Source organism: Mesoplodon bidens (assembly GCF_964165515.1).
Source record: "Mesoplodon bidens genome assembly, chromosome: 2".
Classification (NCBI taxonomy): Eukaryota; Metazoa; Chordata; class Mammalia; order Artiodactyla; family Ziphiidae; genus Mesoplodon; species Mesoplodon bidens.
The window spans coordinates 173,078,588-173,104,854 of NC_138177.1; the positions used below are offsets into that span (position 1 = coordinate 173,078,588).

General features: G+C 51.5%; 1 protein-coding gene across 1 annotated transcript in view; it reads right to left on the minus strand.

The window, feature by feature from the left end:
* Positions 1–6,513: 6,513 nt before the first annotated feature.
* IGSF21 (immunoglobin superfamily member 21) overlaps positions 6,514–26,267 on the minus strand; it is a gene marked incomplete at both ends in the record, with an annotated part of 257,433 nt that continues 237,679 nt past the window's right edge. The window contains 6 exons of the mRNA XM_081226148.1: positions 6,514–6,587; positions 7,286–7,324; positions 7,743–7,935; positions 8,347–8,432; positions 17,550–18,024; positions 20,616–20,731. Of these exons, the coding sequence (XP_081082274.1) occupies positions 6,514–6,587; positions 7,286–7,324; positions 7,743–7,935; positions 8,347–8,432; positions 17,550–18,024; positions 20,616–20,731 (983 nt within the window). The remainder of the gene's footprint in view (positions 6,588–7,285; positions 7,325–7,742; positions 7,936–8,346; positions 8,433–17,549; positions 18,025–20,615; positions 20,732–26,267) is intronic.

Genomic DNA, 26,267 nt, shown 5'->3' on the forward strand with positions numbered 1-26,267 from the left:
CTTCACATCACCACTAAGCTGCTGTAACCCCGGACGAGCTGCTTGGGGCCTCTGTTTCCCAGCTGGGATATGGGTTGAGACTCAACATACATTTCTACTTTAGCTGGAAGGAAGCGGTCTTTTCTCTGGAGTTGGGGTAAGGACCTTAATGTAGCACCCAGAGGGTCTGGAGTGCAAGCCTGCCCCTTTCTTTTCTCCCTTTTCTGTCGGGTCACTCTCTGTCCTCTGAGGCTGCCGCTGGAAAGTGTGGCTGTCTGCATGCACTCGTCCCCCTGCTGGCAGTGCCCTCAGAGGGTGGGTGGTGCAGTGGCCCTGTCCTCCCACCTGGGAGGGGAGGGGAGATGCGTGTAAAGAGGATGGGATTTCCAGCTGGGTCACCACTTTACCCACGGGATTCTGGGCAAGTCCCCCTCCCCCTTGAGGCCCCCTTCTTGCTCCATTTATTAAACGAGCATGATAGGTCCTATCTTATACGGCTTGTAAAGAATCTGAGTTTGTAACTCTAAGTTTCTCTCCCTTTGGTTCTCTTCCTTCTTCTCCATTCCCCTCCCCTTCTGCTGGCTTGATTTAAAGGCACAGAATGACCTTGTGGGGGAAGGACCACGTGATCTCTTTTATGTAGTACTAAAGGAGGGAGATTAATGTTAACATCTCGTGCCAAGTGAATGATAATGACAGGTGACATTTATTGAGCATATACTATATGCCAGACATTTTTCTAAGTACTTTATATGTGCTCTCTTATTCAGCCCTAAGAAGTGAGGACAGTTATGATCTCATTCTAGAGACAGGCCACCCAAGCACAGAGAGGTTATGTAAATAGCCTGAGGTCACACAGCTAGTCAACTGCTAAGCCAGAATTTGAACCCGGGAGAGTTTGGCTTTATAGCTCACCTCTTTAACCACCTACTACACAGTCCTGCCTCTTGGACTGACCAGCTTGAGATCAGTAGACTATTTAGGAAAACCATCTGCCTTGGAGGAGCTTCCAGGAAGAAGGAAGGAAAAGGAACTGAATGCCCTGAGTTTCTGGTCTATACCTGACTCTGTGCTGGGCTTCTGACCTATGGAGGCAAAATTACCTAGTGCATCAACCCTAGGTCCAGATCTCTTCTCCAGGACTTATTTGCTGTGTGACCTTCAGCAAGTTACATCACCTCTCTGAGACTATTTCCTTACTTGTAAAATCGATCTAATGCTTCCTATACGGCAAGGTTGTTGTGAAGATCAAACTAGATGATACATGCAAAGTGCTTAGCGCAGCCCTTAACACGTAGAGAAGATCTGGTATATGGTAAATTCCTAAATATAGGAATGTTGATATTTATGCAAATTCTTGCATGTGGAATCATTGCTATTTAATTTGTTACACACATCCTGTAAGTTGTGTAATTATCCCCATTTTATAGTTGGAAAAACTGAGTTCAGATGGGTTAAGCCACTTGCCCAAGATCCCACAGTGGGAATGTGGTAAAGCTGCAATCTGAGCCCTCAAACACTTTCAACCCCAAAGCCTTTCAAAACTATGGCTGTCACTGGGGAAGGACTGTCCCTGTGGTCAGAGAAGGAAGGTCTCTGGGGGAGGTGGAGTTTGAGAAGGCAGGGGTAGGGGTACCGGTTTAGGGAAGGGCCCCTCCAAAATGCTTTTTGTCTGTGGCCCTGGGATCTCCAGGATGGATGGAGGAAGAGGTGGGAGGGAATGGGAGCCTGGGGTGGGGACCACAGCTGCCTAGGGCAGTAGGAGAGGGGGAGGGGAAGGAGCAGAGAGGGAGGCGAGACTCCTGAGAAGCTCAGCCCCAAGGTCAGATGCAGCTGGCAGCCAGGGCTCTGCTGTGAGTGCTGACATTTAGGCCTGTGGCTGATGATCGGGCCCATTTGGAAAAAAAATGCATGTATTTTGCACATCCATTTCCTTCCACCCATCACTCAGGGCTGTCTTCCCTAGAGGAAACCAAGGGCATAATACCTGACAAAACAGCTTAAGCGCTTTTTGGAAAACTCCCCAGCTCCAGGCTGGGCTGCAGGGCTGCAGGGCTAGTTTCTCTATCTCCATCTCTGTCTCTGTCTCTGTCTCTCTCTGTCTCTGTCTCTATTTCTCTGCCTCTGTCTGTTTCTCTGTCTTTATCACACTCTTTCTCTGTTTCTCTCTTTTTGTCTCTCTGTGTCTCTGTGTGTGTCTCTCTCTTTTTTCTACTTTTTTCTGTGTCTGTCTCTCTGACTCTGTGTCTCTGTCTCTCCTCTATCTCTTGTCTCATTTCTATCCACTCCCCACTTTTTCAACATTTCTCTTCATCTCATTCAGTCCGGATCTTGGTCTCTTTCGAAAGTTTCACAGGAGCCCAATTGGATTGGAGAGTTCTCTTCCAGAATCCCTTCCTCCAGGGACCCCCTTCTCTGTCCCCTCCAACCCTCATCTCCAAATGCCTCCAAGGAGACTCCTGTCTCTCCAGGATGTCTGATCCCAGTGTGAGCCTGGCCTCCAGCACCCCAGACAGCTCTCCTCGGGGTGGCTGTCCCTGTTCCCTCTATCCTTCCTTTCCCTGCCCCCTTCTCCGAGCCAACCCCATCCTCGGTTTCCCTCTCTGCTCTTTCCAGATCTCCCTCCCCACTCGACCCCCGACCCACCTTCCCATCACTCAGAACCACAGCCCTCTCCCTTTCATTTTCATCAGCAGCCAGGGCTCCTGGGGGAGTCAGCCCCGGCACTGGCCTTCCCATCCCTGCCCCCATCCTGGAAATGTAAAAGTGTGCATCCAGGTCTGGGCGTCATGTGGGGCTGTCAGCTTCCCTGCAGGGGCAGGGCCCAGAGACCCTTGTTTTTGGTTTTCTTTTCTCTGCTCTGTGTACCTGTGTGCACTTCATAAAACATATAGCCTTTCTGGGGTCAGGATGGCTACCCTGAAAACCTGGGTCCTCGTGTAGGAGCCATGGTTGACGATTCCATGTCTCCCCTCAGACAAGGTGGCTGCGGCCCCTGGTGGAGATGGCTGCTGGCATCACAGTAGCCTGCACGGTAGGCAGGTCCCCAGATCTGCTCCTGCCCAGCCAAGAGCCCAGCCAGGCTAGAAGCAGGAGGGCTGGACGTCTCCAGTCCCATGAGGTGGGTTGGGGTAGAGGGGGCATGTGACTCCTCTCAGGGGTGTGTGGGGCCCCGAGGCACAGCACCCCAAGGCTGAGAAGACGGTGACCCCAGACCTCGCTCCTCTCGCAGGTGCACAGGCGGAGGAAACAGGCACAACAGGCGCCGAACCCCTGCCCTGGAAGCGGCAGCGCTGGGAGATCGTCATGTGCCTCCCCCACTTCCTGTGACCAAGTGGTCATAGCTCGAGAGCCCAGGCCAGGGAAGGGTGGTCCTGTCTTGGGGCTGCCGCACATGGGACTGCCAAGTTCTCCTTGATGAGCCCAACAACGAGGGCTCGGCTGACCAGGAGGGGGATGGAAGTGCCCCCTTGAGGCCTAGCATGGGTCTCTGCACGGACCGACTGCTGGACTGACTGACCTGGAGCCAAATGGTGAAGGTGGCAGAACTGACTTTGATGCCCCTTCCTCTCCTTCAAGACCTGGCTGTGAAGTCACCACCTCCTGGAAGCCTCCCCTGACCTGTCCAGTCAGGACAATCTTTCACCCCTTCTGTGACCCTGTTGTATCCTTTCACGTGTTTGTTCCAATACTTACTACATGGCATTTCAGTTGTTCTTTTCCTCGACTCTGTCATTCTGGATGGATCAGGTGCTCTTTATGGTAGGATCCGCCCAACTTGTCTTGGTGTTTCCCCTGCCTGGCGTGGAGCCAGAACAGGGAGATGCTCAGAGTCTGTCAAATGAGTGAGTAAGCAGGTGGACAAATAGACGAAGGATCCGTCTCCCTGTCAGGCTGGGCTCGGTGTCACCCATCCCTCCTTCCATCCCTGCAGTCCTAGGTTGAATAAGCCATCCTTTTCATCCTGCTTAGGGCTCAATATCCTCAAACTCAGACCCCAAAGCAGACGGCCGCCCTACCCGCTGGAGACCTCAAGCCTCCCAGCTGGCTCTCTCTGGGCATGTCCCCTGCCACTTTCTGTGGTTCATCCACTTGCTGCTGAGATATTAATGCACTGTAGGGGTCAGTTGAGCCCAAAGACCACACTGTTAATAAGGGAAAGCAATTCCAATTTCATGCCTACATGGGCTTCCCTCTATTAAGGCAAAAAGAAAGAACAAATCTTTTTTTATTCCTTCCAGAAAACAGGCAGAGGCATCGTGTAACATTGGCTTAGGTAGGATTGCTGGCAGGTAACAGGAAGGGGGGCAGCTGGCTCACGTGAGACAGAGCAGGGCTTTGGGGAAGGAGGAAGTAGGCTGAGGAGGCAGGTGGTGCAATGTAGTTGTTGCTGCTGACCTGGCCGGGATGCTTATATTAATCGACATGAGAGACCTTTCAACACTTGGAAATCATCTTCTTTACTGTTGCCTGCAAGACGCAGGCAGGCAAATATGTATCAAATAAATGGATCGTTTAGTTGTTACATTTTTGAAAGAGAAATTGCAGTGAGGGGCTATATGGGCTTCCCAGTTGAAATGAGAGTAGGTCATGGTGGATGGGAAACCAGGATTCCAGAACATCAAGCTCAGAATGTGGGGCTGTTGTAGATTGTAAACATGGCCCTAATTCCGCCTCCTGACCTGTATCTGCACATTATACAACATGGCTTTGTAGTTCTTCTCATCTAAAAGTGGAATAGATTTCTCCACCCCTTGAATCTGGGCTGGCCTTATAGCTTGTGTTGGCCAATACAGTGCAGGGGAAGTGACAAGAGGGCAAGGTCCCCTAGGTCAATGGGGGGTGACAGAAGTGGTCTATGCCACTATGAGGCCTGACCCTTAAAGTCACCCTGTGTGATTGTATGAGTTTCCTACCGCTGCTGTAACAAATTACCACCAATTTAGTGGCTTAAAACAAGGAAAATTTAGTCTCTTAAGAGAGTCCTGGAAGTCAGAAGTCTGAAATAAGCCTTATAGAGCTCAAAGTGTTGGGAGGGCTGGTTCCTTCTGGAGCCTCTGGGGTTGAACCTTGTTCTTTGCCTTTTTCAGCTTTGAGGCTGCCTGGATTCTTTGGCTCATGGCCCGTTCCTTGCATCATGACAATCTCTTGCTTCTGTCACCACATCTCCTTCTACTGCTTTCTTGCCTCCCTCTTTTAAGGACCCTTGTGATTACATTAGGCCCACCTGGACAACCCAGGACAATCTTCCCATCTCAAGATCCTTCAATTAATCACATCAGCCAAAATCCCTTTTGCCAGGTAAGGTAACATATTCACAAGTTCTTGGGATTAGAATGTGAGCATCTTTGGTGGGGGAGCTATTATTCTGCCCGTCATTCTGATCCTCCAGCCCTCTCTTTCCCTGCCCTGCAGGTCGTAGAGGCCACATATTCCAGTTGGTTTAGCTGCAGGATCGAAGAGGACTACCCAACCTGCCTTGGGCTTTTCATGAGCCCCAAATAAGTTTTTATTGTGTTAATCCAGTAAAACTCCGGGGTTAATGTGTTACTGCAGCCTAGCTTCTCCTATCCAGATTAATACAGTCTTCCAGGGCTCTCCTTGGTGACCCTCAGGTTTTGGCCACAGCTCAGAGAGGCCAACCCCACCCATCTCCAGACACTCTCAGCCCTTCCCTCCAATAGCTGAATGGCATGGGGAATCTTCTAGTAGTTGAAAAGGAAGTTCTGGAACCTCTACCATTGACTTATATGTGACCTTGATTGACGTTGGCCTTGGCCATGTGACTTGCTTTGGCTAAAGGAGTGTTCAAGGACATGATAGGCCGATGCCTTAACTGCGCTTGCATGGTTTGAATTTTTTTTCTTTAGCTAGGATGATCTACCATAAGAGGATCAACTGTCAGACAGCCACAGCCCCTTAAGCCTGGGCCCCAGAACAAACAACCATGGATGAGACCTGTGCCCAACCCATCCCCTGGAATTCAGCCCAGATAGCCTGTTGCCTGAAGCAGAGCTGCCCAAGTGAGTCCAGACTATATCAGCTGAACCACTTTGTCCTAAACGTAAACACAATCATAAATGCTTGTTGTTGCCTGCCACTGTGATTTGGGTCCCTTTGTTATGCAGCATTATTGTGGCAAGAGCTGACTATTACACTTGGCCCTGAGGGAACTTGAATTTCTTGAGTAGAGTCTCTGGCCACTTCCCACAACTGGATTTGTGTGAAACAAGGAGCTGCCCCTCCACCCCTCCTCCAGGGAAGAACATGCCCTCCATGTCCTTCATCACCCCCCTCAGTGCCCATCCCGAGGCTGCATGTCCGGAGGTGCCCAGTTGCTGCTATAGACCAGGAAGAATACAGAGCCACAGACCGAGGTGGGGAAAAATGTTCGTTTTAATTAAACTGACCAAAGAAGCCAAGACATGGAGAGAAAGAGACTAAGAACAAGACTGGAAATAGTTTAGAAAAGAAATGAAAACCAGTTGCAGAGATGTCAGTGCCAGATGGAATGGAGGGAGCAGGGCTGAGCCTTCACGTCAGCTCCAGGACCACTGTCAGGGCGAGCACCAAGGTGAGCCGGATGCCAGCAGGGCCAGACGTGGAACCTGTGCGGGGAGTAGCGTCAGGGCCTGTGACCCACCCGCTTTGCGTTCTGGGGGGCACGGGTGTGTGTGGAGCCTGGGGACCGCAGAGCTTTGAAGGGCCCCGGACAAGAGTCTGGACTTCAGTGTTAGGATGGGCTGGTTTCAAATCCTAGCTCTGCTTTCTGTCCTACCTGATTGTGCGTGATCTCTTCCCTGTCCCAGGCCTGCTGGGTAGAGGTCAGGCTGCCTGGTGGCCATCAGGACATTGCGGTGGGGACTAGGAGTGGGGGGGTCTCCATCATGAACTGTGAGATTGGCTCACTGTGGGAAAGGGAGGGCTGGCAGGCCTGGGGGGAGTGTCTGTGTCCCATGGGGTGGTGCCCAGCTCGGGGGCAGCTGAGGGAGGGCAGTATAAAGGGCCCCACCATCCTATGAAGTGGTCAAGGGCCCCGGATCACTACCCCACGGTCAACGCTAGACACATCTTCTTGGGATCATGGCAGCTGAGCTCTCTGAGAGATACTTGGTCCCTAGAAATCCCTGCCAGCTGCTTAGGGATGCTTAATTGCTTTAGTGCCCACTCCTGACCTTTGACCCAGATTCTGCCCAACTAGAGGTCAATTATGTGCCTACGGCATGAGGGAGGGGCAAGGTCATACAAAGGAGCCGTTTGGGGGACCAGAGCTTTTAAGCTAGAAGCTCTGAGAGTGGAGACTTACCATTGGAGTCCTCCGTTCCTTTTGGGATATTTGGGTTTTCTGTTGGGAAGAACAAAAAGAGGACTAGAGCGTGGATGGCATTTGGAACTTGGCAAAGGAGGCCCCTCATCCAGCACCCGCCGTGTGGTGTCATGTGCACCCTCTCAGGGCAGCCACACAGCCTCTGCGGGCTGGGCAGTATCAGCCCCATTCTACAGATGGAAAAACTGAGGGAGGGGAAACAGTTTGCCCAGCGTTGCCCAGCTGCTAAGTGGTGGATCTGGGATTTGAACCCAGGGTTCTCTAGCTCCAAAGCTGTTATGGTTTTAACCACTGAACTGTAGTGCTTCCCTGTGGGGCACCCTCTCAGGGCAAATTTACGGGACTTGGGCCCCTACTGCTCCCTCCTCCTTGGGAAAGCTCCAACCAGTGGCCTCCCCAGGTAGCCCTCCCAATCTGCTAGCTGGGTGCAGCATACCAAACACGATGAGCCGGGTGTGTGTGTCAGTTGAGCCCAGAGGGTTCTGGGCCGTGCAGCGGTACATGGAGCCGTTGAGCTCAGCGGGAACCCGCTCCAGCACCAGCTCCTTCCCGTCAAACTCAGCGCTGCCATCCAGGAGGCGGCTTCCGACCCGCGTCCATGTGAACATGGGCTCTGGGAAGACTTCGTTCTGTTGGCCAGAGCAGGAGAGAGTCGGGTCACAGGAGGAACCATTCTGCCAGAGCAGGAAGGGGCCAGAGGCCTGGCCTGGCCAGGGTGGGTATTAACACATTTTCATCGGATGGGTTGGGACTGGCTGCCCAGACCCCAGGAAGGAAAGGACTCTAGGGCTGGAAGGAATGTCAAGATCCATGTGCCATGTTTGCTCTAAGTTGTAGGTGGGTGAGCAAATCCATGCGTGCACCCCATGCCATTCCTCGTGGAAGCCAATTCTGCCGTTACACAGATTGGGAGACTGAGACCAGCTGGCTGGGCTGGAGGTCAAGGGGAGGGTCTCAGAGCATGCTGCCAGGGATGCTGGTGCCCCGTTGGTGCCTGACGACCTCCCGCCACCCTTGCAGATGCTCAGAGAGAGGCTGACCTGAAATCCATGGACCAGAATCCTCACTGTGTCCCCGACCCGGGCTCTGCTGGGCGTCATCATGATTTTGGGTCCTTTGGGGGCAACTACAGGGAGAGGAAGGCCAGGTCAGAGAGGTGTGTGTGTGTGCGGGGAGAGGAGACTAAGCAAAGAAAACAGGCGCTGGGGGAACGGAAGAGAACGTTCCCATCCGGATCATTCATTCATGCCTGCGTTCATTCATACACGTTTCCCGAGCCCTGGCTGGGACCTGGGGATTTAATGGTGTCCAGAGCACAGTCCCTGTCCTTGTGGGGTTCACTCTCAGTGGGGTCAAAAGACAAGCACAAACCGGTGGAACAATGGGTCAGATCGGAGAAGCCCAGGGGACAGTGGAGTCAGGGACACCCAAGGGAGGTGCCACCTGGGAGACAACTCAGCTGCTAACAGGGAGAAACCTGCTCCAGCACCCAGTACTGCTCAAAACACCCACACTCCTACCTGCACTAAACCCTTGTGAGGGGCGCTCCTGCCATTATCATCCCCATTGTATAGCTGAGTTAACTGAGGCTCAGAGAGGGGAAGTAACTTGCCAAAGTTCACACAGTGAAGAAAAACTGGGATGAAATTTCTGGTCTCATTACCCCTGCTCCAGAGTGCCTTCTACCAGGTTAATATGCCCAGTGGGGTTTTTCTGGAATCTCTGGGTTGGAGGTGAGTGGAAGGTGGCAAAATGTGGGGGGAACCATCTCCCTCCTTGGGCCTGGCCTGTGTCCCCCCTGCCTCTCTTCCTCACCTGCTTGTATCACTTCTTTCAAACCCCTTCTCTGAACTTGGGAGACAAGATGCCCAAGGGTGCTGCCCTCCTATGAACCAGAGCATATCGGGGATGGAAGAGCCACTGGGATCACTGAGTCCATCCTCTCAGGTTTCAGCTTGGGAAACTGAGGCCCAGGGGTAACGAAGAGGCTTATCCAAGGTCACCCACAGAGCCAGTTTCTCCTGTCCCATGACTTTCGTGCCAGGCTTCTTTCTGCCAGATCCATTCATCACTCATTCATTCATTTAACAAGTAATTATTGAGCCAACTGTGTGGCAGGCTTTGGGGCAGGGCTGGGAACGCAGTGGTGATGGAGACACACGCCTGCCAACACAGAGCTTACACTTTAGTTGGGGAGACGTTTGATACACAAATAAGTACATGAATAAGAAACTACTGGAGAGCCATGGCATTGTGTGGAGAATTGGACAAGTGGGGAGTGAGGGTCTGAGTGTCTCTTCCAACAAGCTGACATTTCAGCTGAGATGAAGCTCCTGAAAAGGGTTCCAGGTGGAGGGAACAGCATGGCGTGGCACTGAGGTGGAAGGTCAGGGGTGATGGGGGTGGGGACTGGGCCAGACCCCACAGAGCTTCCTGGGCCACGGGAAAGCGATAGGGTTTCGATCAGAGTGCCATGCTCTGTGCCACTCTCCTTGGACATCTTCCAGGGGTGGCAGCAGGAGAAAAGCTTTGTCCCCAGGCCCTGGGGCTGGCCTGGGTTCTCCTCATCTGCCCCACCTGCTCCCCGAGCCTCTCCTTCCCACTCAGAGCTCTCAGAGCAGAAATCAGAGCAGCTGGCAGATGTGGGTGATTTCCTAGGCACTGCCAACCAATTTCATTCATGAAACCAAAGGACTATTAATTAAACCACGAACAAGACACTTGAAGGGCCGTGTGGGGCGGAGGGAGGCATCAGCAGGAAAAGTCGGGCCTGTGAGGGGAGGGAATGGCAGGGAAGGTGCGGGAGGCTTCCGCTGGCTGCTGCATCCACCCACATAAGAAAGGAGTCTAGTCTATGTGCCCCTGGACCAGTCACTTCCCCTGGCTTTCCCCAAACACAGGGTGGGAACAGCCAAGGCAACCCTTGCCCACCCACCACACTGGGTTGTTAGGAGTATCGGGAGACGGTGGGTTTAAGAGCATCCTAAGTGCCTCGCAGTCTGTGACGTGCTTTATGCACGACCTCATTTACACTTCCAACCTCTTGAGATTGTCCCCATAAGGCAAGGAAGGCTTGGGGAAGTCAAGTAACTTTCTCGTCTTTTGAATGAACATTCAAGTGCTGTCAGGGTCCCTTTGCAGGTAAGAAGCGCTGCATAGGGTGGTCTGGCCCTGCGTCATTCTGTCTCCTCTTCTTGTCCTACTGGGATGGCACTGTCCTGCTGCAGCCAGCAGGGGGCGTGGAAGGGCATCCCTGTCCCGGAGAAGCGTGAGCAGGAGAACCAGGGCAGACAACTTCCTCTCCGAGGTCAGATTCCTAACTGCCTCGGCTTCTAAAGGCCCCGCCCACCCCCTTCAGGCCATGCCTGGGCCTCCTGGCCCCAAGGGGAGGGAAGTCACATTTATCAGGTGCCTGACATGTGTTAGACCTCATTCTAGGACTGTCTCACCCATCTTGGTGCTTATGAGGCAGGTTGACATGAAACCCATTTTACAGGCCGTAAAACTGGCTCCCAGGAGGGCAGTGGCTTGCCCGAGGTCACACAGCAAAGAAGTGGCAGGGGAGGGACCTGAAGTTACATAGGTCTTTAGAGCGAAGCTTGGAATGCAGGGGTGGAGGAGGGGGAAAGCTGGATGCCTTCGTCCACGTGGGGAGCCAGACCCCTCCCCTGCTGCCCTGAGCTGCCAGGTCCAGAGGCTCCTGCGTGGAGCTGACCCCAAGAGGCAGAGGGTGGGTAGGCAAGGGGTCTTCTTTGCCCTCACTCTTCCAAGCTCGATCCTGGCAGCTGCCGACTGGCAAGAGCCTTGGTGGCAGGTGGCCCCTCTGACTCCTGCCCTCACTGCTGCATCAAGATGCTTCTGGAAGCCAGGCCAGCTGCTGTCATCCGCACGTTCCACCACATGCTGACACCCATTGGCAGCTCCTGGCGGTCAAGTCCTGGCCCCTCTGTCCTGGCCCCTCTCTCCTGCCCCTAGAACACACCACTGAAGGTACCTGAAGGAAGGTTCTCAGCCCCTGGGACTTCCCTCCCCTCAACCCCTGGACTTATGGAAAGAGTGGGAGTCAGGAGACCCAGGATTGAGGCCTGTCTTCTACTCTCCAGTTACGGGACTTGGATGAGTCAATTCAACTTGTTGGGCCTCAATTTTCTCACCTGTAAGTGGGGAGAATAGACTGCTATCCTACTATTTGAGGAGTTGCTGTGAAAATGACAATGGGGGAGAGATATGAGATGGAAATGTGAAACGTGAAGTGGTGTGCATCTGTTCAGGGGCGTACAAAAAATCCTGATTATATAACTGCTCTCTTTACTCTGCTTAGCATTTTGCTGCAAGGAGAGCCTTGTGATATCTCACGGAAAGCTCCTCTAGGCGCCCCACCACAGGAATTCTAGGTGTTCACTAAGACAACCACTCACCCACTCATCCACCCACGCATCCATGCATCCATGCATCCATCCATGCATCCATTCGTTCATCCAACCAAGCATTCATTCTATCCATCCATCCATCACTCTATCATATTATTCATCCCTCCATCATATCATTCATCCGTCCATACAAGCAGCTGTTCTATCCATTCATCTATCATTCCATCATATTATTCATCCCTCCACCATAACATCCATCCATCCATTTATCCATCCATATACCTACCCATAAACCTACTAATCCACTCACGCACCCATTCATTCATCTACTCTAACCATCTAGTTTGTTATGCCTAATCTGTGTCGATGACTATGCAGGGCAATGTTGGGGATACAATAATGAATAACAACAGTAGCTTATATTTACCGAGTACTTACTCTGCCACTATGCTGAGCACTTCGTAGGCACGCCTTGTTTAATCTTCACAACAACCCAGAAAAGTATTCACTAATTGACTATTAGGGAAATGTTTATTAAGTCATATGTTACAGATTGTGCTGAGCCCTGTACCATGTGAACGAGGCAGGTAAAGACCCGGCCCACGTGCAACTTAAATTCTAGTGGAAGATCCAGGCAATACGAAAATATATCATATACTTGCACGTGGAGATAAACGCAATGCCAGACAGCAAAGCAAAGTAAGGAATTGATGGGGCCAGGAGGAGGAGGCTGACATAGGGTGTTCAGGGAAGGAAACTCTGAGTAGAAGATTTGAGCAGAGATTTGATGAAGGAGGGATTGAGAATACCTGGGGTAAGATTAATCTAGGTGGAAAGGAAGGACAGTGCAAAGTCACAGAGGTGGGTCTGAGCTGGGCATATTCAAGGAAGAGTAAGGAGAACCCTGTGGCTGCAGCAGATGGAACAGAGACGAGTGTGAAAGATGAGCACCGTGGGGATGTAATTTTAGATGTGATGGCGGTCTAGAGGATTATTTTGTTTTGTTTTGACTTTCATATATTTTTAAATTGTGAGGAAACTCACATAAGGGGAATGCACTCTTCTTAAGAACACAATCTGACAAATCTTCATACATGTGAACATCTATGTAACCACGATCCCAACCAAATTCGAGAACATTCCTATCCCTCCAAAGGTTCCCTGAGGCCTCCTTCCAGTCAATTTCCACCCTCTATAGGTAAACACTGTTCCACTTTCTTTCCTCAGAGGTTTGTTTCATGTTCTAGGAGTTCATATAAATGGAATCGTGCCGTTTGTACTCTTCGGCCTGACTACTCTCCCTCAGCACCATGTTTCTGAGCTTCGTCCATGTTGTTGGTGTATTAGGAGTTCATTCAACTGTATTGATGAGAAGTGGTTCATTATATGAATATATCACAGATTTGTTCATCCATTTTCCTAGTTACGGACATATGGGTTTTTTTTACAGTTGTTGTTGTTATGCGTAAAGCTGCTGTGAACATTCAGGTCTTTGTGGACGTATGTTTTCATTTCTCTTGGGTAAATACTTAGGAGTGAAATTGCTGGGTCATAGAGTAGGGAGGGGTATTTGTATCTTTGTAAGAAACTACTAGTTTTCCAAAGCAGTAGTACCGTTTTATACTCCCAGCCCTGTATGAGGGTTCTTGTCGTTCTACGACCTTGCCAACATTTGGTGTTGTCCGTCTTTCCCATGTTAGGAATTTTAGTGGTTGTGAAATGGTATCACACTGAGGTTTTAGTCTTCATTTCCCTAATGATGTTATATATCTTTTTATATGCTGATTAGCCATTTGTATATCCTCTCATTAAAATCTGAGTTATCATTATTGATCTGTAGTAGTTCCTTATATATTCTGGATACAAAACCCTCATCATATATCTGTACTGAGAGTATTTTCTCTCAGTTTGTAGTTTGCTTTTCCATTTCACCACATTTCACTTTCTTAAAAGTATCTTCTTAGGAACAGAAGATTTGGATTTTGATTAAGTCCAATTCACCAATTTTCAAATTTGCATTTAGTGCTTTTTGTGACTCTTTAAGAAATCCTTGCCTACCTCAATGTCACAAAGATATATTCCTATGTTTTGCTCTAGAAGTTTGATGATGCTGGGTTTTACATTGAGCTCTGTGACTCATCTCAGGTTAATTTGTGTGTGTGTGTGTGTGTGTGTGTGTGTGTGTGTGTGTGTGGTAGAGGTCAGGTTCTTTTCCTCCTTAAGTGTATCCAGTAGTTCTGGGGCCACATATTAAGAAGCATTCTCTTTTCCCATCGAACAGCCTAGGGACCTTTATCAAAAATCACCTGACTCTATGTGCGTCTATTTCTGGGCTCTTTTTTTGTTCTATCAATCTGTGTACCATTGGAGGGTTTTGGGTGGGTGTGTATGTGGATTTATATTTTAGATCAATCAGAGTGGAGAACAGAAATGCACATAAGTGGAAGAAGAAAGGCCAGGTTTGAGGCTACTGTAATAATCCAATGTGAACTGCTGGTGCTTAGATTGAGTGGTCGGAGAGGAAACCATGAGACAGGGTAGATGTGGGATATAGTCTGAGGTTGAGCTGCCAGGGCTTAAGGATGGCTTGGCTGTTGGATAGGAGAAAAGAGGGGGAAAGTGGGTGACTCTAAGGGTTCTGGCTTGATCAATGGGAAGAATGTAGTTGCTATCTACTGAGATGGGCTCTAGGACCACCAGGCGTCTGTCTTCTTACGGGCAGTAGCATCTGAGTTGGGGAGGGCATCCCTGGCAGCGGGAACAGAAGAAGCAAAGGGTCATCACAGGGAGGCATGCCCCAACCCTTGTTGGCCTAACTGTTAAAGTCCTGACCAGATGACTGGATTCTGTGCCCCGGGGCCATCTCGTGCAGCCCTCTGTCTCACCCCCGTGGCCAGAGTACAGGGTGCCTTGATTGTGTGAAGTGCAATCACTCACTCAGGACCCCTCTGGTTCACACCAGTCTCCACCGGCTACACCCACTGGCTCCATGGGTCCTCACCACAGCCCCACCGGATGGGCAGTAGAGCTCAGTGGTTAGGAGCATGGGCTCTGGGATCAGACCTGGCTGGGTGACCCGAGGAGAGTTGCTCTAAGCTTGGGTTCCCTTACTTATAAAATGGGGATAATGATGGCATCTCTCAGCTGCCTGATAGGGTCACTGCAAGGAGATCTTGGAGAAAAGCATCTTGCATAGAGCCTGGTTTCCAGCACATGCTCCAAACATTTATGAGGTTACTATTATTCCCCCACTCAACAGGTCAGAGAATAAGGCTCAGAGACCTAAGAGGCTTGAGATCTCAGCAACTGACAGCAGCTGGGGTAAGACGGGAAGCCAGCCTGGGGGTCTCTTCACTCACCCACCCAATTTGGCCCCTTCGCCTGGGTGGCCCTGCTGTGTCCCCCAGTTCCCCGTGGGCACACACATATCTGTCATGCCCACTGCCTGTGAGTGGGCCTTCCTCTTGCTCTGATGATGGAGGTTGGGGGTGCACACCAAGGTGGCTCTGGTCAAGGGAACCATCTGGAATCTGGGACAGGGCAGGCAAGTGCTTTACTATGGCTTGGGATAGGGGGTGGGAAGGGGATGGAACAAGCCAGGGGCAGCACCCCGTCCATCACTGGGAGATGTGAACTACAAGCTCACTGTTCCAGCTGCTCGGAAGTCCTTGTCTGGTCTCGTCTTTCTCATCCTCTGTGGGGGTGGGACAGGGAACCCTCCCATGAGAAGTCGAGCCTTGGGCAAGAGAGGCTGGGAGCAGCTTTCACGGGCAAGGCATGCCGTTGATGGGAGGCTCTGCCCCCCAGCCTGGAAGCAGACTGTATCTTGGGGACAGGGAGGTTCAAATGCAAGAAGGAACTCTGGGAAGGACGGAGGGTCCAGAGAAACTGGGGGCGGGAGTTCTGGCAAGGTGGGAGGGCTGAGAGAGGGGTCTGGGCAGGCTTTGTGTGGGGGTCATCCCAGCGCCGGGCACAGGGCCTGGCCGTAAGGGGTGCTTGTGAAGTTTCTATGGCATGATGAGCAAATGGTACTCAGGGGGCAGGCACCATGACAACAGATGCCCTGAGGCAGCACAGTGAGTGGAGGCTAAGGGCAAGACGCTGGGGCCACACTGCTTGCCTTTGAACCCTCCCCCACTTACCTTGGGCAAATTACTTAACCTCCCTGCGCCTCAGTTGCCTCGTCTGTGATATGGGATACTAATAACGTTGACCTCATTGAGTGACCATGAGGATTACCAATTGGGTAACTGGGTTACTAATTGTGTTCATATGAGAAAAGCAACGGTCCATGGTATATAGTAGGTGTTCAGTAAATGTTAGCCCTTATTATTATTTTCTGTGTGGGCAAGTGGCCTGTTGGAATCAAAGGGCCATTTTAATCAGACTTCAGACAACTCACCCCATAGCCAGCAAGGGTGCCCAGTCCTGGGGCTGGTAAGTTCAGTGGTTGGCATAGGGGAATTGGAGAAGGCACCAACAGACCTGGCTGGAAATCCCAGCTCTGCTACTTATAAGTTGGTGACTCAGAGAAAGGGACCCCACCCAACTGAGCCTCAGTTTTGCTCACCTGTAAAATGGGGCTGCATGGTAAACTGCTTGTAAAGAGTGAATGAGAGAATCCTTGCATATGTTCCTGGCACAGAGTAGGTGTTATATGTACATGAAATCCTTTTCTTGGTGTTTGGTGCAGAGTTGGTGTGGGTTTTCTGGTGGACTCGCTAAAAACAGAGACAGCCTTTGGACCCCCAGGCACAGGCTGGGGTCTCAACCCTCATCAGTCATTGCTATCTGTCCTCGGTCATGAGGGGCCTCGGTTAGGGGCTGTGGATGTTTCCATGCAGCTCTTCACCACTGCAGGAGATGCAGGGGACAAGCCCCGGCATCTTGGGCTCTGGGTTGAGCTGCTGGGTACTGAAAACCAAGGTCCAGGGGGTTGTGGGCAAAGAGGGCCAGTACTGGGTCAGTGTGCCCATCTCCCTGCCCCACCCCACCCCAGTCAATACAAATCCTGGCTCTGAGAGCCTCATATTTCTAGTAGAGAAGATTCCACATGTCCTGTGTCCCTGCCTCTACTCAGCTGGGAGGAGATGTACAAGGGGAAGCAAGGATCTGCTCTGGGGACATGCAGAGCTGGTGCTCTGTGGGAAGAGGAAGCAGGTCCCAGATGGGGATTGGGTTCTTGGGCTGAGCTATCCCTGGGTGTCCAGTTTCCTGGTTGTGCCCACGTCCCACATCCCTGCAGATGACAGGGTTTCCATTGTACTTAAAAGTGTAAGCAACAGCAGTAACCTCCCGCGTCCCATACGTTCCCTGCCCCAAGCTGGCAAAACTACCTTCAGTATTCCTGACTCTAATCCGACAAGCCTCCGACCTGCCACGCTCATGATCCTTACCTAGTAACTGTCCCTGCACTCATGGGTCTCTTATTTCAATCGAGAAAACCCCTTTGTCACCTCCTATGTTCCCATCCTTCCCTGAACGTTTCCTGACCTGACTCAGCAACTCTCTCTTATGAGTCCCAACTCCTGTGTCTTCTTCACTCACCCAGCAAACTTCCCTGGGACGGTCCCATTCCATCTTCAATCTTGAAAACCTCCCATGTTTCTAACACTGATCTAGCAAAACTTCGTGACTTCCATATCCTTGATCCTGCTGGACCAAACTCCCCAGACCTCCCTGTAATTTCCCATGTCCTCCAACACAGCTCAGCAAACCTCCCAAACAGCCTGACGCTGACCTCCGTGCCTAACCCTGACCCCGGCTCGCTCCAACTTCCCATCTCCGTGGTGACCGGCAGCCCGCCCTATTCCAAGGCTCCCCACCGCCCAGCTCTGCAGGGGCCCTGCAGAGTGGCTTCCATCGAGCCTCACCCAGCGTGACCTCTGCCTGCATGGGCATCGACAGTGCCGGATGCTTGACCTCACAGCTGAAGAGGGCTTCGTTGTCGATCTGCGGGTTGAGTGTCCAGGTGAGCAGGGCGCGCACCTCCACGGTGCCATCACTGCCCGGCGTACGGCTGTGGCTCAGGAAGTAGACAGGCTCGGAGCTGTGGACCCAGCGGGGGAACTCACGGCTCACCACTGTCTCGGGGATGTTCTCAGTGGTTGGCTGGAGGAGGATGCTGGGATCTGGGGTCAGGCTGCGGGAGGGGCGCTCTGTGTAGGAATGCCCGCCCCGGCTCTCAGCGTCCAGCAGGGACAGTGACCTCTGCATCTTGGTGTCGTCCAGGTCACGGTGCAGGAGGCTGCGGAAGGGCCTGCTGTCCTGGAGGGGGCCAGAGCTAGCAGCCGGCGGCTCTGACAGGGGCACTGCGTCGATGGGTTCCCCATCTCGTTTGAAATAAACCTGAAATTGCAAGGAGGGTGTGGGAAAAGATCTTGCCCCAATGACATGGACCTCCCAGTGGGCTCTCAGAGGAACTGGCCACAGGAGTCCAATCCTTCAGGAGCCTCCTCCTCCTAGTAGCCTTCCAGATGGACCGCTCTCTGTCCCTCTCCCTCCAGCACCCCAAGCGCTCTGAGTCAGCTCGGTTCAATGGGGACACGCAGGCTCTGGCGGCAAAGGCTGAGCTGGTGAGCCTCTTTGAGCCTCAGTTTCCTTACTGAGAACGCCTACTTCATGAAGGGAATAAGAACACTTACTTTATGAGGCTGTTGGATGCTTAGAAACAGTGTGTGGAAAAAGCACCCTGGACACGGCCCTGGCAGCCCCGCTGGGCTCCAAGGGGGTGGTCCGTGCCCACCTGGGGAGAGCAGGTGGGTGAGAGCGAAGGTGGAAGAGCGCCAGAGATTAAGTGAGATGTCAGAAGGAGAAGGAAAGTATCTGTGTGTGTGTGTGCACATGCTGGAGGTTTTGGAGAGGAAGACAGGAAACAGGTGTGCGTGTGGGAAGGAACTGGGTGCGGAATGAGGCAAAAGGCCGCATCTTCTCACTTCCTCCGCCAATAGGGAATTGGAGTTTTGACAGGCGGCATTTCATTTAATTTGCTGTCTTTTTATTTTGGTACATACGCCAGGGGCCTGTGGGGATTGGGTGTATTTTTTTAAATCAATCGATGGGAGACAGGGCGAGAGGAGGCCAGGAAGCAGCTCTGGGGACGCTGGTGCCAGTGGGGAAAGGGAGCCAGAGGACGCGGGGGAGGACCGGGTGGGAGGGGCGAATGAAACGTGGGGTGCGCAGAGTCTGTCAGAGTTTACAGCTCCAGCGAAGAATCTCTTATGCACATAATAGCCTGCTTTGGGGTTTTTCTTTCTTTCTTTCTTTCTTTTTTTGAAAAGTGCTTCAAAAGCAGGTGTGTAATTTATGTCAAAGAATTCTTTCAAGTTTTGATATCCCAGGCAAATGTAAGGTGCCTGGAATGTGGGGAGATGAGGACCTTTCAGATTATATATATATATATATTCTTTTTACATATATACATTTGAATATTGTACTGCTATGTCTTAAATGGCAGGAGCTGGCCAGCTGGGGGAGGAGGGGTCTTCCTGCAGCCCCGGGGCAGTGAGGACACTTTCTTTGTGCCCTGCAGAAAAGGAGTTTTTCTTTGGGGAAAAAGACCAGCTTGTCTCATTTTCGAGAGGGCAGACCTCTTTATGGGCTCCAAAGGGAAATCTTGGGACCACGCTCTTCTCTCACCAATTGCTGGCTTTGGAGCTGCTTTTGGGTCTGTGTCCTCAGGACTGTAAGGTGCAGGTGGAGGGAGATGGGCCTCATCAAAGGCTCATCTCTGCACCCCTGCCTACTGCCCCCCTGTACCTCTGAGCACCTGCTTGCTGCCCTGTCTTGGTTCTCTCCACTCCTGCCCTGTCCTGGACAGCTGGTCCTGGGGTGGGGCTGGCCCGGTCCCAAGGTCACCCCACTGGACCCTGCCTGTGAGACAGTCAAGGGTCTGCAAGGAGGAGAGCCCCTGCCTCCCCACCTTGAACTCTAATCCCCCTGCCCAAGGCTCCAGCCCCGCCCCTAGGGATGTGTGAAACTCACAAGATCAAGACTCAAAGTATCATATAAGGTCAAAATTGGCCTTGGGAGCCTGTAGCCCATAGGTTCTCAATATGGTTCAGGGAACTCTAAGGGTTCCACAGAGGTGCCTCAAGGACCCATTAGGGCAACTTGCCCTTCCTTCACTTTTAAATGTTTTCAACATGGGGCTTCCGTGTATTTGAATCAGACCAAACAGGTCCTGCTGCTTCTAAAAATGCTGAAAAACTATCATGTTGCCCACGCCCTAAACCTCCTCAAAGAACCTGAGAAGCAGAGGGCGGGTCTTCCTGCTCAGGGTCATTGGGTGCATGTGACATTAGGGGCTAGGACACAGCCCTCCACGTGCTCTCCCATCCTACCCCCGCCCCTTAGAGCGACCATGACAATAACTCGTGAGCCGCACTGACAGACCTCAAAGCGCTTAGGGTGGGTCTAATAAGAAGTTGGCCCAAACAGGGATTTCCCCCTCTTCCCCGCTTCCCTCCTCCCCCTTTTCCTCCCTCCTTCCTACCCTCCCCAGTGGACTTGGAGCTGGAGGACATGACCTTGAGTCCCAGCTCTGTCAAGAACACAGTGGCTGGCTCTCTCTACAACCCTTGCCTTCTACGGGCCTCATCTGTCTCCATCCTGTTCAATAACTGGGGTAGGGATGTGCTTGAGGCTGGGCTCCCCTGAAGACCACCCTCACTGTGCTGTTCAAGGATTTCAGGGTCCAGGAGAAGCGGGGCTTCTCAGCACCAGGGGGCTGGGAGCAAGAGAGGCATATGGACGCCTGGGTAGGTCAGATGAGTGGACAGGGTCAAACCAAGGCAGGCAGGCCAAAGTTAATTTATGCAAGCCGTGGCCTCTATCCTTCATTCTGCAGAGTGAGCACTGTGGTGACAGGGGCAGCTGGACGAGCCACGAAGGAGGGGGACCCGGCAGGGACGAGGAGGGACGACTCCAGGGGTACTCACTGTGGGCGCTGGTTTCCCTCCCGACACGATGCAGACCAGCGTGAAGTTCTGGGCTTGGTAGCGGCTGAAGGGGGCTGGTGTGTCAGCGGCCACCACCTCAATGGAGGTGGGAGGAGCTACCCAAAAGAGAAGCACAGGAAGACCAACGCTTAACTGGAAGGCTCAGGAAGAGTCCACCGATTACCTAGGAATGGGCCAGGTCCCACACTGGGCATTGGGGTGGGGGACAAATATTGCACAATTCCAGGGGGTGCCACTGGCAGCAACGACAGTGAGAAGGATGTCCCTACTGGGCCTACAGACAAGGCCCTGCCTCATGGGGCTTACAGCCTGGTGGGGAAGACAACCATGAATCAAGTGACCACACGGTCAACTGTGCTAAGTGCATCAGATACCAGGGGGTATAACAGGATGTAAAGGGACCCACTCAAGCCTGAGGAAGCGACGCCGTGCTGTGCCTGAGTACGCAAGAGTAGGCAGAGGACAAGTGTGGCAGGTGGAGGGAATAGCATGTGCAAAGGCCCCGTGACAGCTGGCTCAGGGCAGGGGGAATGGAAGGCAGGCTGTGCGGTGGGAGGGCAAGGGCGGGGGATGTGGTGCCTGCTGGGGCTGGGGAGATGTGCAGGGCACCGCTGGTGGGTCACCGCTTGCAGTGGTGTGCTGGGGCTGGCTCCTACCAGCTCCTGCGAGCCGATTGTGACATTGCTGGGAATTTTGTGAACCAGTTCTTAAACTGCTGCTAGATGGAAACAGGCCACGGTGGGCATCTTTACGCCATGGAAATCAGCCACCACTGCAAATCAGGGCTTTCTTGTTTGTTTCCTTCCCCTGACCCCACCCCAGGCCCCCAGAGAGCAGGTTTACCAGCCCACCGCTGGTTGTGAGTTTTTCTTCTTTGTCCTGAGAGCAGGAGGAAGAAGGCTTCAAGCAAAAGCAGAGACATGATCTGAGTTGCATTTTGAAGAGACTGGAAACACAGAGTGCTGTTTAAGCCAGAGAGATGGGTCGCTTAGACCGTGATGAGGGCAGAATGGGAGAAGTAGATGACTTGGAGGGATATTTAGAGCCAAGAGTCTTCCCTCTTTCTTTTTTTTCCCCCCCAAAGTTGGCTTATTTTGGTTGGTCCCGCTTCCCACCAGCTCCCCTCTCTGCTCTCCTCACCGCCCACTACTGGCTGGTTTGCCAAAGCCGGTGTCTCCAGGCACCGTGGGTTATTGAGAGGTCAAATGTGGAGCCATCGGGCACTCCTGGGTCCAAGTCCCAGTGAGGTCACCACCACCTCCATGTCTTTGGGCAAGTTACCAAAACTGTGAGCCTCAGTTTCCCGATTTGCTAAGTGGGATTAATCCTTGGCAGACACATTTGAAGGATGAACCAGCTAATCGATATGCAAGGGCTTAGCACGTGCTAGGAATTCACTAGTCTTATATTCTTGAGATTATTTCCCCAACTGCCTTGTCATCAGCAGGACAGGAGCCAGAACCTTACAACTTTGCTTAGGAAAGGCTGTCAGTTCTGGCTTCTTGTAGCCTTAGGTCAAGTGCAGTGGGGGACACAGAGAAAATGAAGAGGGGTAGGCCTTTCCTTCCTGCAAGTTAAGTTTAATTAAATCCGACAAACATTTCCTGACACCTACTAGGTGCGGGCATGGTGCCAGGTGCTCACCACAGGCGCCCAGTGATGAAACGGATACAGCGCGTCGAGAAGCTCACAGCCTGGCGGGGGCGACAGACGCCTGGCAGCTCTATTTTAAGGTCTAGCAAAACGAAGCCAGGTATGAACCATTCATTCACTCAGGCAGCCACCATGTGCTGTCGCAAGGGAAGCAGAACAAACGGGAAACAGTGGGAGAACAATAGGTGGAGAACTGTAATTAAGTGTGAGATGGTAGGAAACAGATGGGAAGTGGGGTAAGGAATTCCGAGAGGGGAAAAATACACCAGAACACTTCAATTATCCACAAGTCACAGTCTGCAATCTAAGTTTTCTAGAACTCACTGAAAGCCTGGATCCCACGGCAAGAACCAACAATGACCAACAGGAGCCAGGAGCTGTTCTAAGCCCTTAATGTGTGTTAATTCATTTAATCCTCACCATGTGTCTACATGGGTTTATGCCCATTTTACAGATGGGGAAACTGAAGAGGTGAAGTGACTTTCTGGGGTTCACAGAGTTTGGATTTGAATCCCAGTGCCCTGGCTCCAGGGCTCAAACACCGACACTAAGCTGGAACACTGACATATCTTTGGAAAGAAGAAAGAAGTTTGTACCTATTAGCGCCTTTAGCCCTAAGTGCACATTTTAGCTGCTGGCGATGCTCATTTACCTGAAACACCTCAACTCTCATGGATACCTTTAATCCAGATCCTTGGAGGAACGCTTCCCTTGGGTGGCTCTACTTACCTCAGATGCCCCAAAGATCAAGGGACCATGCCAATTAGAGCTTAGAATAATTCTCTGTCACTGCTCACCGTGGCTTATGGGTAGGGATAAGTATACCCTCCAAGAATCCTAGGCAGCGGTCCCCAACCATTTTGGCAGCAGGGACTGGTTTTGTGGAAGCCAATTTTTCCTCGGACGGGGTGGGGGGATGGTTCAAGTAGTAATGCGAGTGATGGGGAGTGACGGGGAGTGGCTGTAAATACAGATGAAGCTTTGCTCCCTTGCCCACCGCTCACCTCCTGCTGTGCGGCCCAGGTCTTAACAGGCAGCGGACTAGTACCAGTCCACGGCCTGGGGGTTGGGGATCCTTGTACTAGAGGCTCAGGGCTAGTCAGGGGGCACATTTAAAACCCCTCGTTCCTTCTTTCTTACTTTCATTGAGCAAACAGGAATTAGACACCTAGAACCTTCCTTATAGGATTGCTTTGAGGAATAAATGAGATGATGCTTACAAGATGCCTAGCACATAGTAAGCCTGCAATACAGTTTAGCAATTTTAATTAATATTATTTGTCTCACTATTATAAAAGAGATAGTATAGGACAATGGTTAAGAGTATGGGCTCTAAATCACACTACCCAGGGTTTAAAGACCAAGCTGTGCCATTTACCAGCTATGTGACCTTGGGCAAGTTATGTAGCCGCTCTGTACCTCAGTTTCCTTATCTGCAAAGTGGAATTATAGAGTACCTGTGAGGATTCAATAAAGAAGTACCTGAAAGTGTTTTGAAAGTGCATGTCAGATGCATTTATCAGCAGAATTTATTAACATTCTTTCTTTGAGGCTCCTTGCTACTGTCTGGGAAAATAAATCATCGTCTTTGCCTTTGGGGCATTCACGGTTTAGTGAGGAGACAAGAAATGCTCTGGACCTGCACTGTCTAATACAGTAGCTGCCCACTTCTGGGGCTCTTAAGCACTTGAAATGTGGCTTTTTCAAGTTCATATGTGCTGTAAGTGTAAAATACGCATTGAATCTGGAAGACAATTTTTTAAAAGCGTGTTAAGTATATCATGAATATTTTTATATTGGTTACTTACTGAAATAATACATGGGATACATTGGATTTAACAAATATATTATTTCAATTCATTTTAACTTTTTAAAGCCTTTTCTTAATGTGGTCTTTAGAAAACTTACAATTAAATATATATATATATATATATTTCTATTGGAGAGGACCAGTCTAGACCTTCCATTTTACAGGTAAGCAAACTGAGGTCAGAGAGAGGGAGAGATTTGCCTACAGTCACACCGTCAGTCAGTGGCAGTGCCTGGACTGGCACCCAGGCCTTCCAAATCCTGACCAGGGTTCTTTGTACAGCACGAGTGCTCCCCCCAACACACACACACACACACACACACATCCCCATTCTGGAGATCTGCACCCAAGTCACGCACACTACCCACACAGACCCTGATTGGGAGCTGTGTTCTTGTCCCTCGTTACATTTCTGAGCAGGTGTTAGCAATATGTACAGTTAATCAAGCTCATAAGACAATAACGGATTTCAGTTGTATGGACCATGACACAGCAGAGCTGCTAATATCAGCGTGGACAGCCCAGGCTTCCCACACTCTGCATCAACGTTTTCCTCAGTTGCTGTGTCCTAGGAAAATGTCACTCTGCATCTCGCCCCCTGTTGCCCACCGGAGGGCTCTGAGTGCTGGTGGTCAGGGAGCTGTCTACACCCGGGAGTCCTTGGCTGCCTCGGGATGCTTCACTCCACACGCCATCCTCTCCCCCTTCCTCCTCTCTTCCCTTCCGTTGACTACGTACAGCACTCTTTCCCCCACAAACTGCTGTTTCTTAGGCTCGTGGTCTAGCACCTTCCCTTACTCTCAGTCTTCCCCGTGCCCACCTTCTTCTCTACCTCCATCTCTCCCTCCTTTTCCAGTCCCATTCTCACCTGTATCCCCACATCCATACCCATCTCCATCCTTTTCCTTCTCCAACTCCATCCCCATCTCCATCCATTTTTTTCTTCTCCACCTCCATCCCCCTTCCCTTTTCCATTCCTATTCCCACTTCTATTCCCTTCCCCATCCCTAAATCTACTCCATCTCTATCCCCATTCCCAACTCAATCCTCATATCTGTCTCCATCCCATCCCTCCTCCAAGACCAACCCCATCTCCATTCTCATCATCCCCATCCCTGCTACAATCTCTGACCAAGGTCAAAGCCCCCTTATGACTCTATGCCTGGAATAGATCCCGTGGCCCCAGAAGCAGTATCCAGTCAAAGACAGATGGCCGGCTGCAGTCATGGATATAAAGGTCCTGGACAAGAATAATCCCAAATTCAAAGCTGGACTACAGAATGAGCAGTATAGAGCAAGGCCACCTGGCTATGATCCAGGTGGCATATAATGGCAAAAAAATCATTAACAAAGACCCCTAGATCACCAATTTCTCCCCACTCTTCTGAAGCAGTACCCAGTGCACCCAACATAAGTGCCTCATTCCTATAGACTCTGAGAGTGTGTCTTCAGGGATGTCCGTGCTAGTGCAATGCTCTCCTGGGGCGAGGGTGGGTACCATGTACCTGAAAGGACCCTCCTCACAGACACTGGGCAGGCATATTTGGCCTGGGCAAGGGAGAAATAGTAGTAGTCATAGCAGTAAGACCCTAGACAAAGGCAGAGCTTCAGAATTTACAAACCACTTGTGGACATACCACGGTACTTGTGTAACCCCAGCCCTGTGCATTAGGAAGAGCCCTTCAGTTCTACAAGTTCACCATCATGGTCAAACAGAGGCCACTGCCGTAAAACTCCCCTGAATCCACTGCCCCCAAGTCAAGCCAGTGGACTTCCCAGTTTATTTTTCTTTTCTTTTTTTATTTTTTAAAAATTTTGGCTGCATTGGGTCTCTGCTGCTGCGCGCGGGCTTTCTCTGGTTGCAGCGAGAGGGGGCTACTCTTTGTTGCGGTGTGCGGGCTTCTCATTGTAGTGGCTTCTCTTGCTGCGGAGCATGGGATCCAGGCGCACGGGCTTCAGCAGTTGCAGCACATGGGCTCAGTAGTTTTGGCTTGCGGGCTCTAGACCGCAGGCTCAGTAGTTGTGGTGCACGGGCTTAGTTGCTCCGTGGCATCTGGGATCCTCCCGGACCAGGGCTCAAACCCGCATACCCTGCATTGGCAGGAGGATTCTTAACCACTGCACCACCAGGGAAGCCCCCCAGTTTATTTTTGACTTTGCCTTAAGCA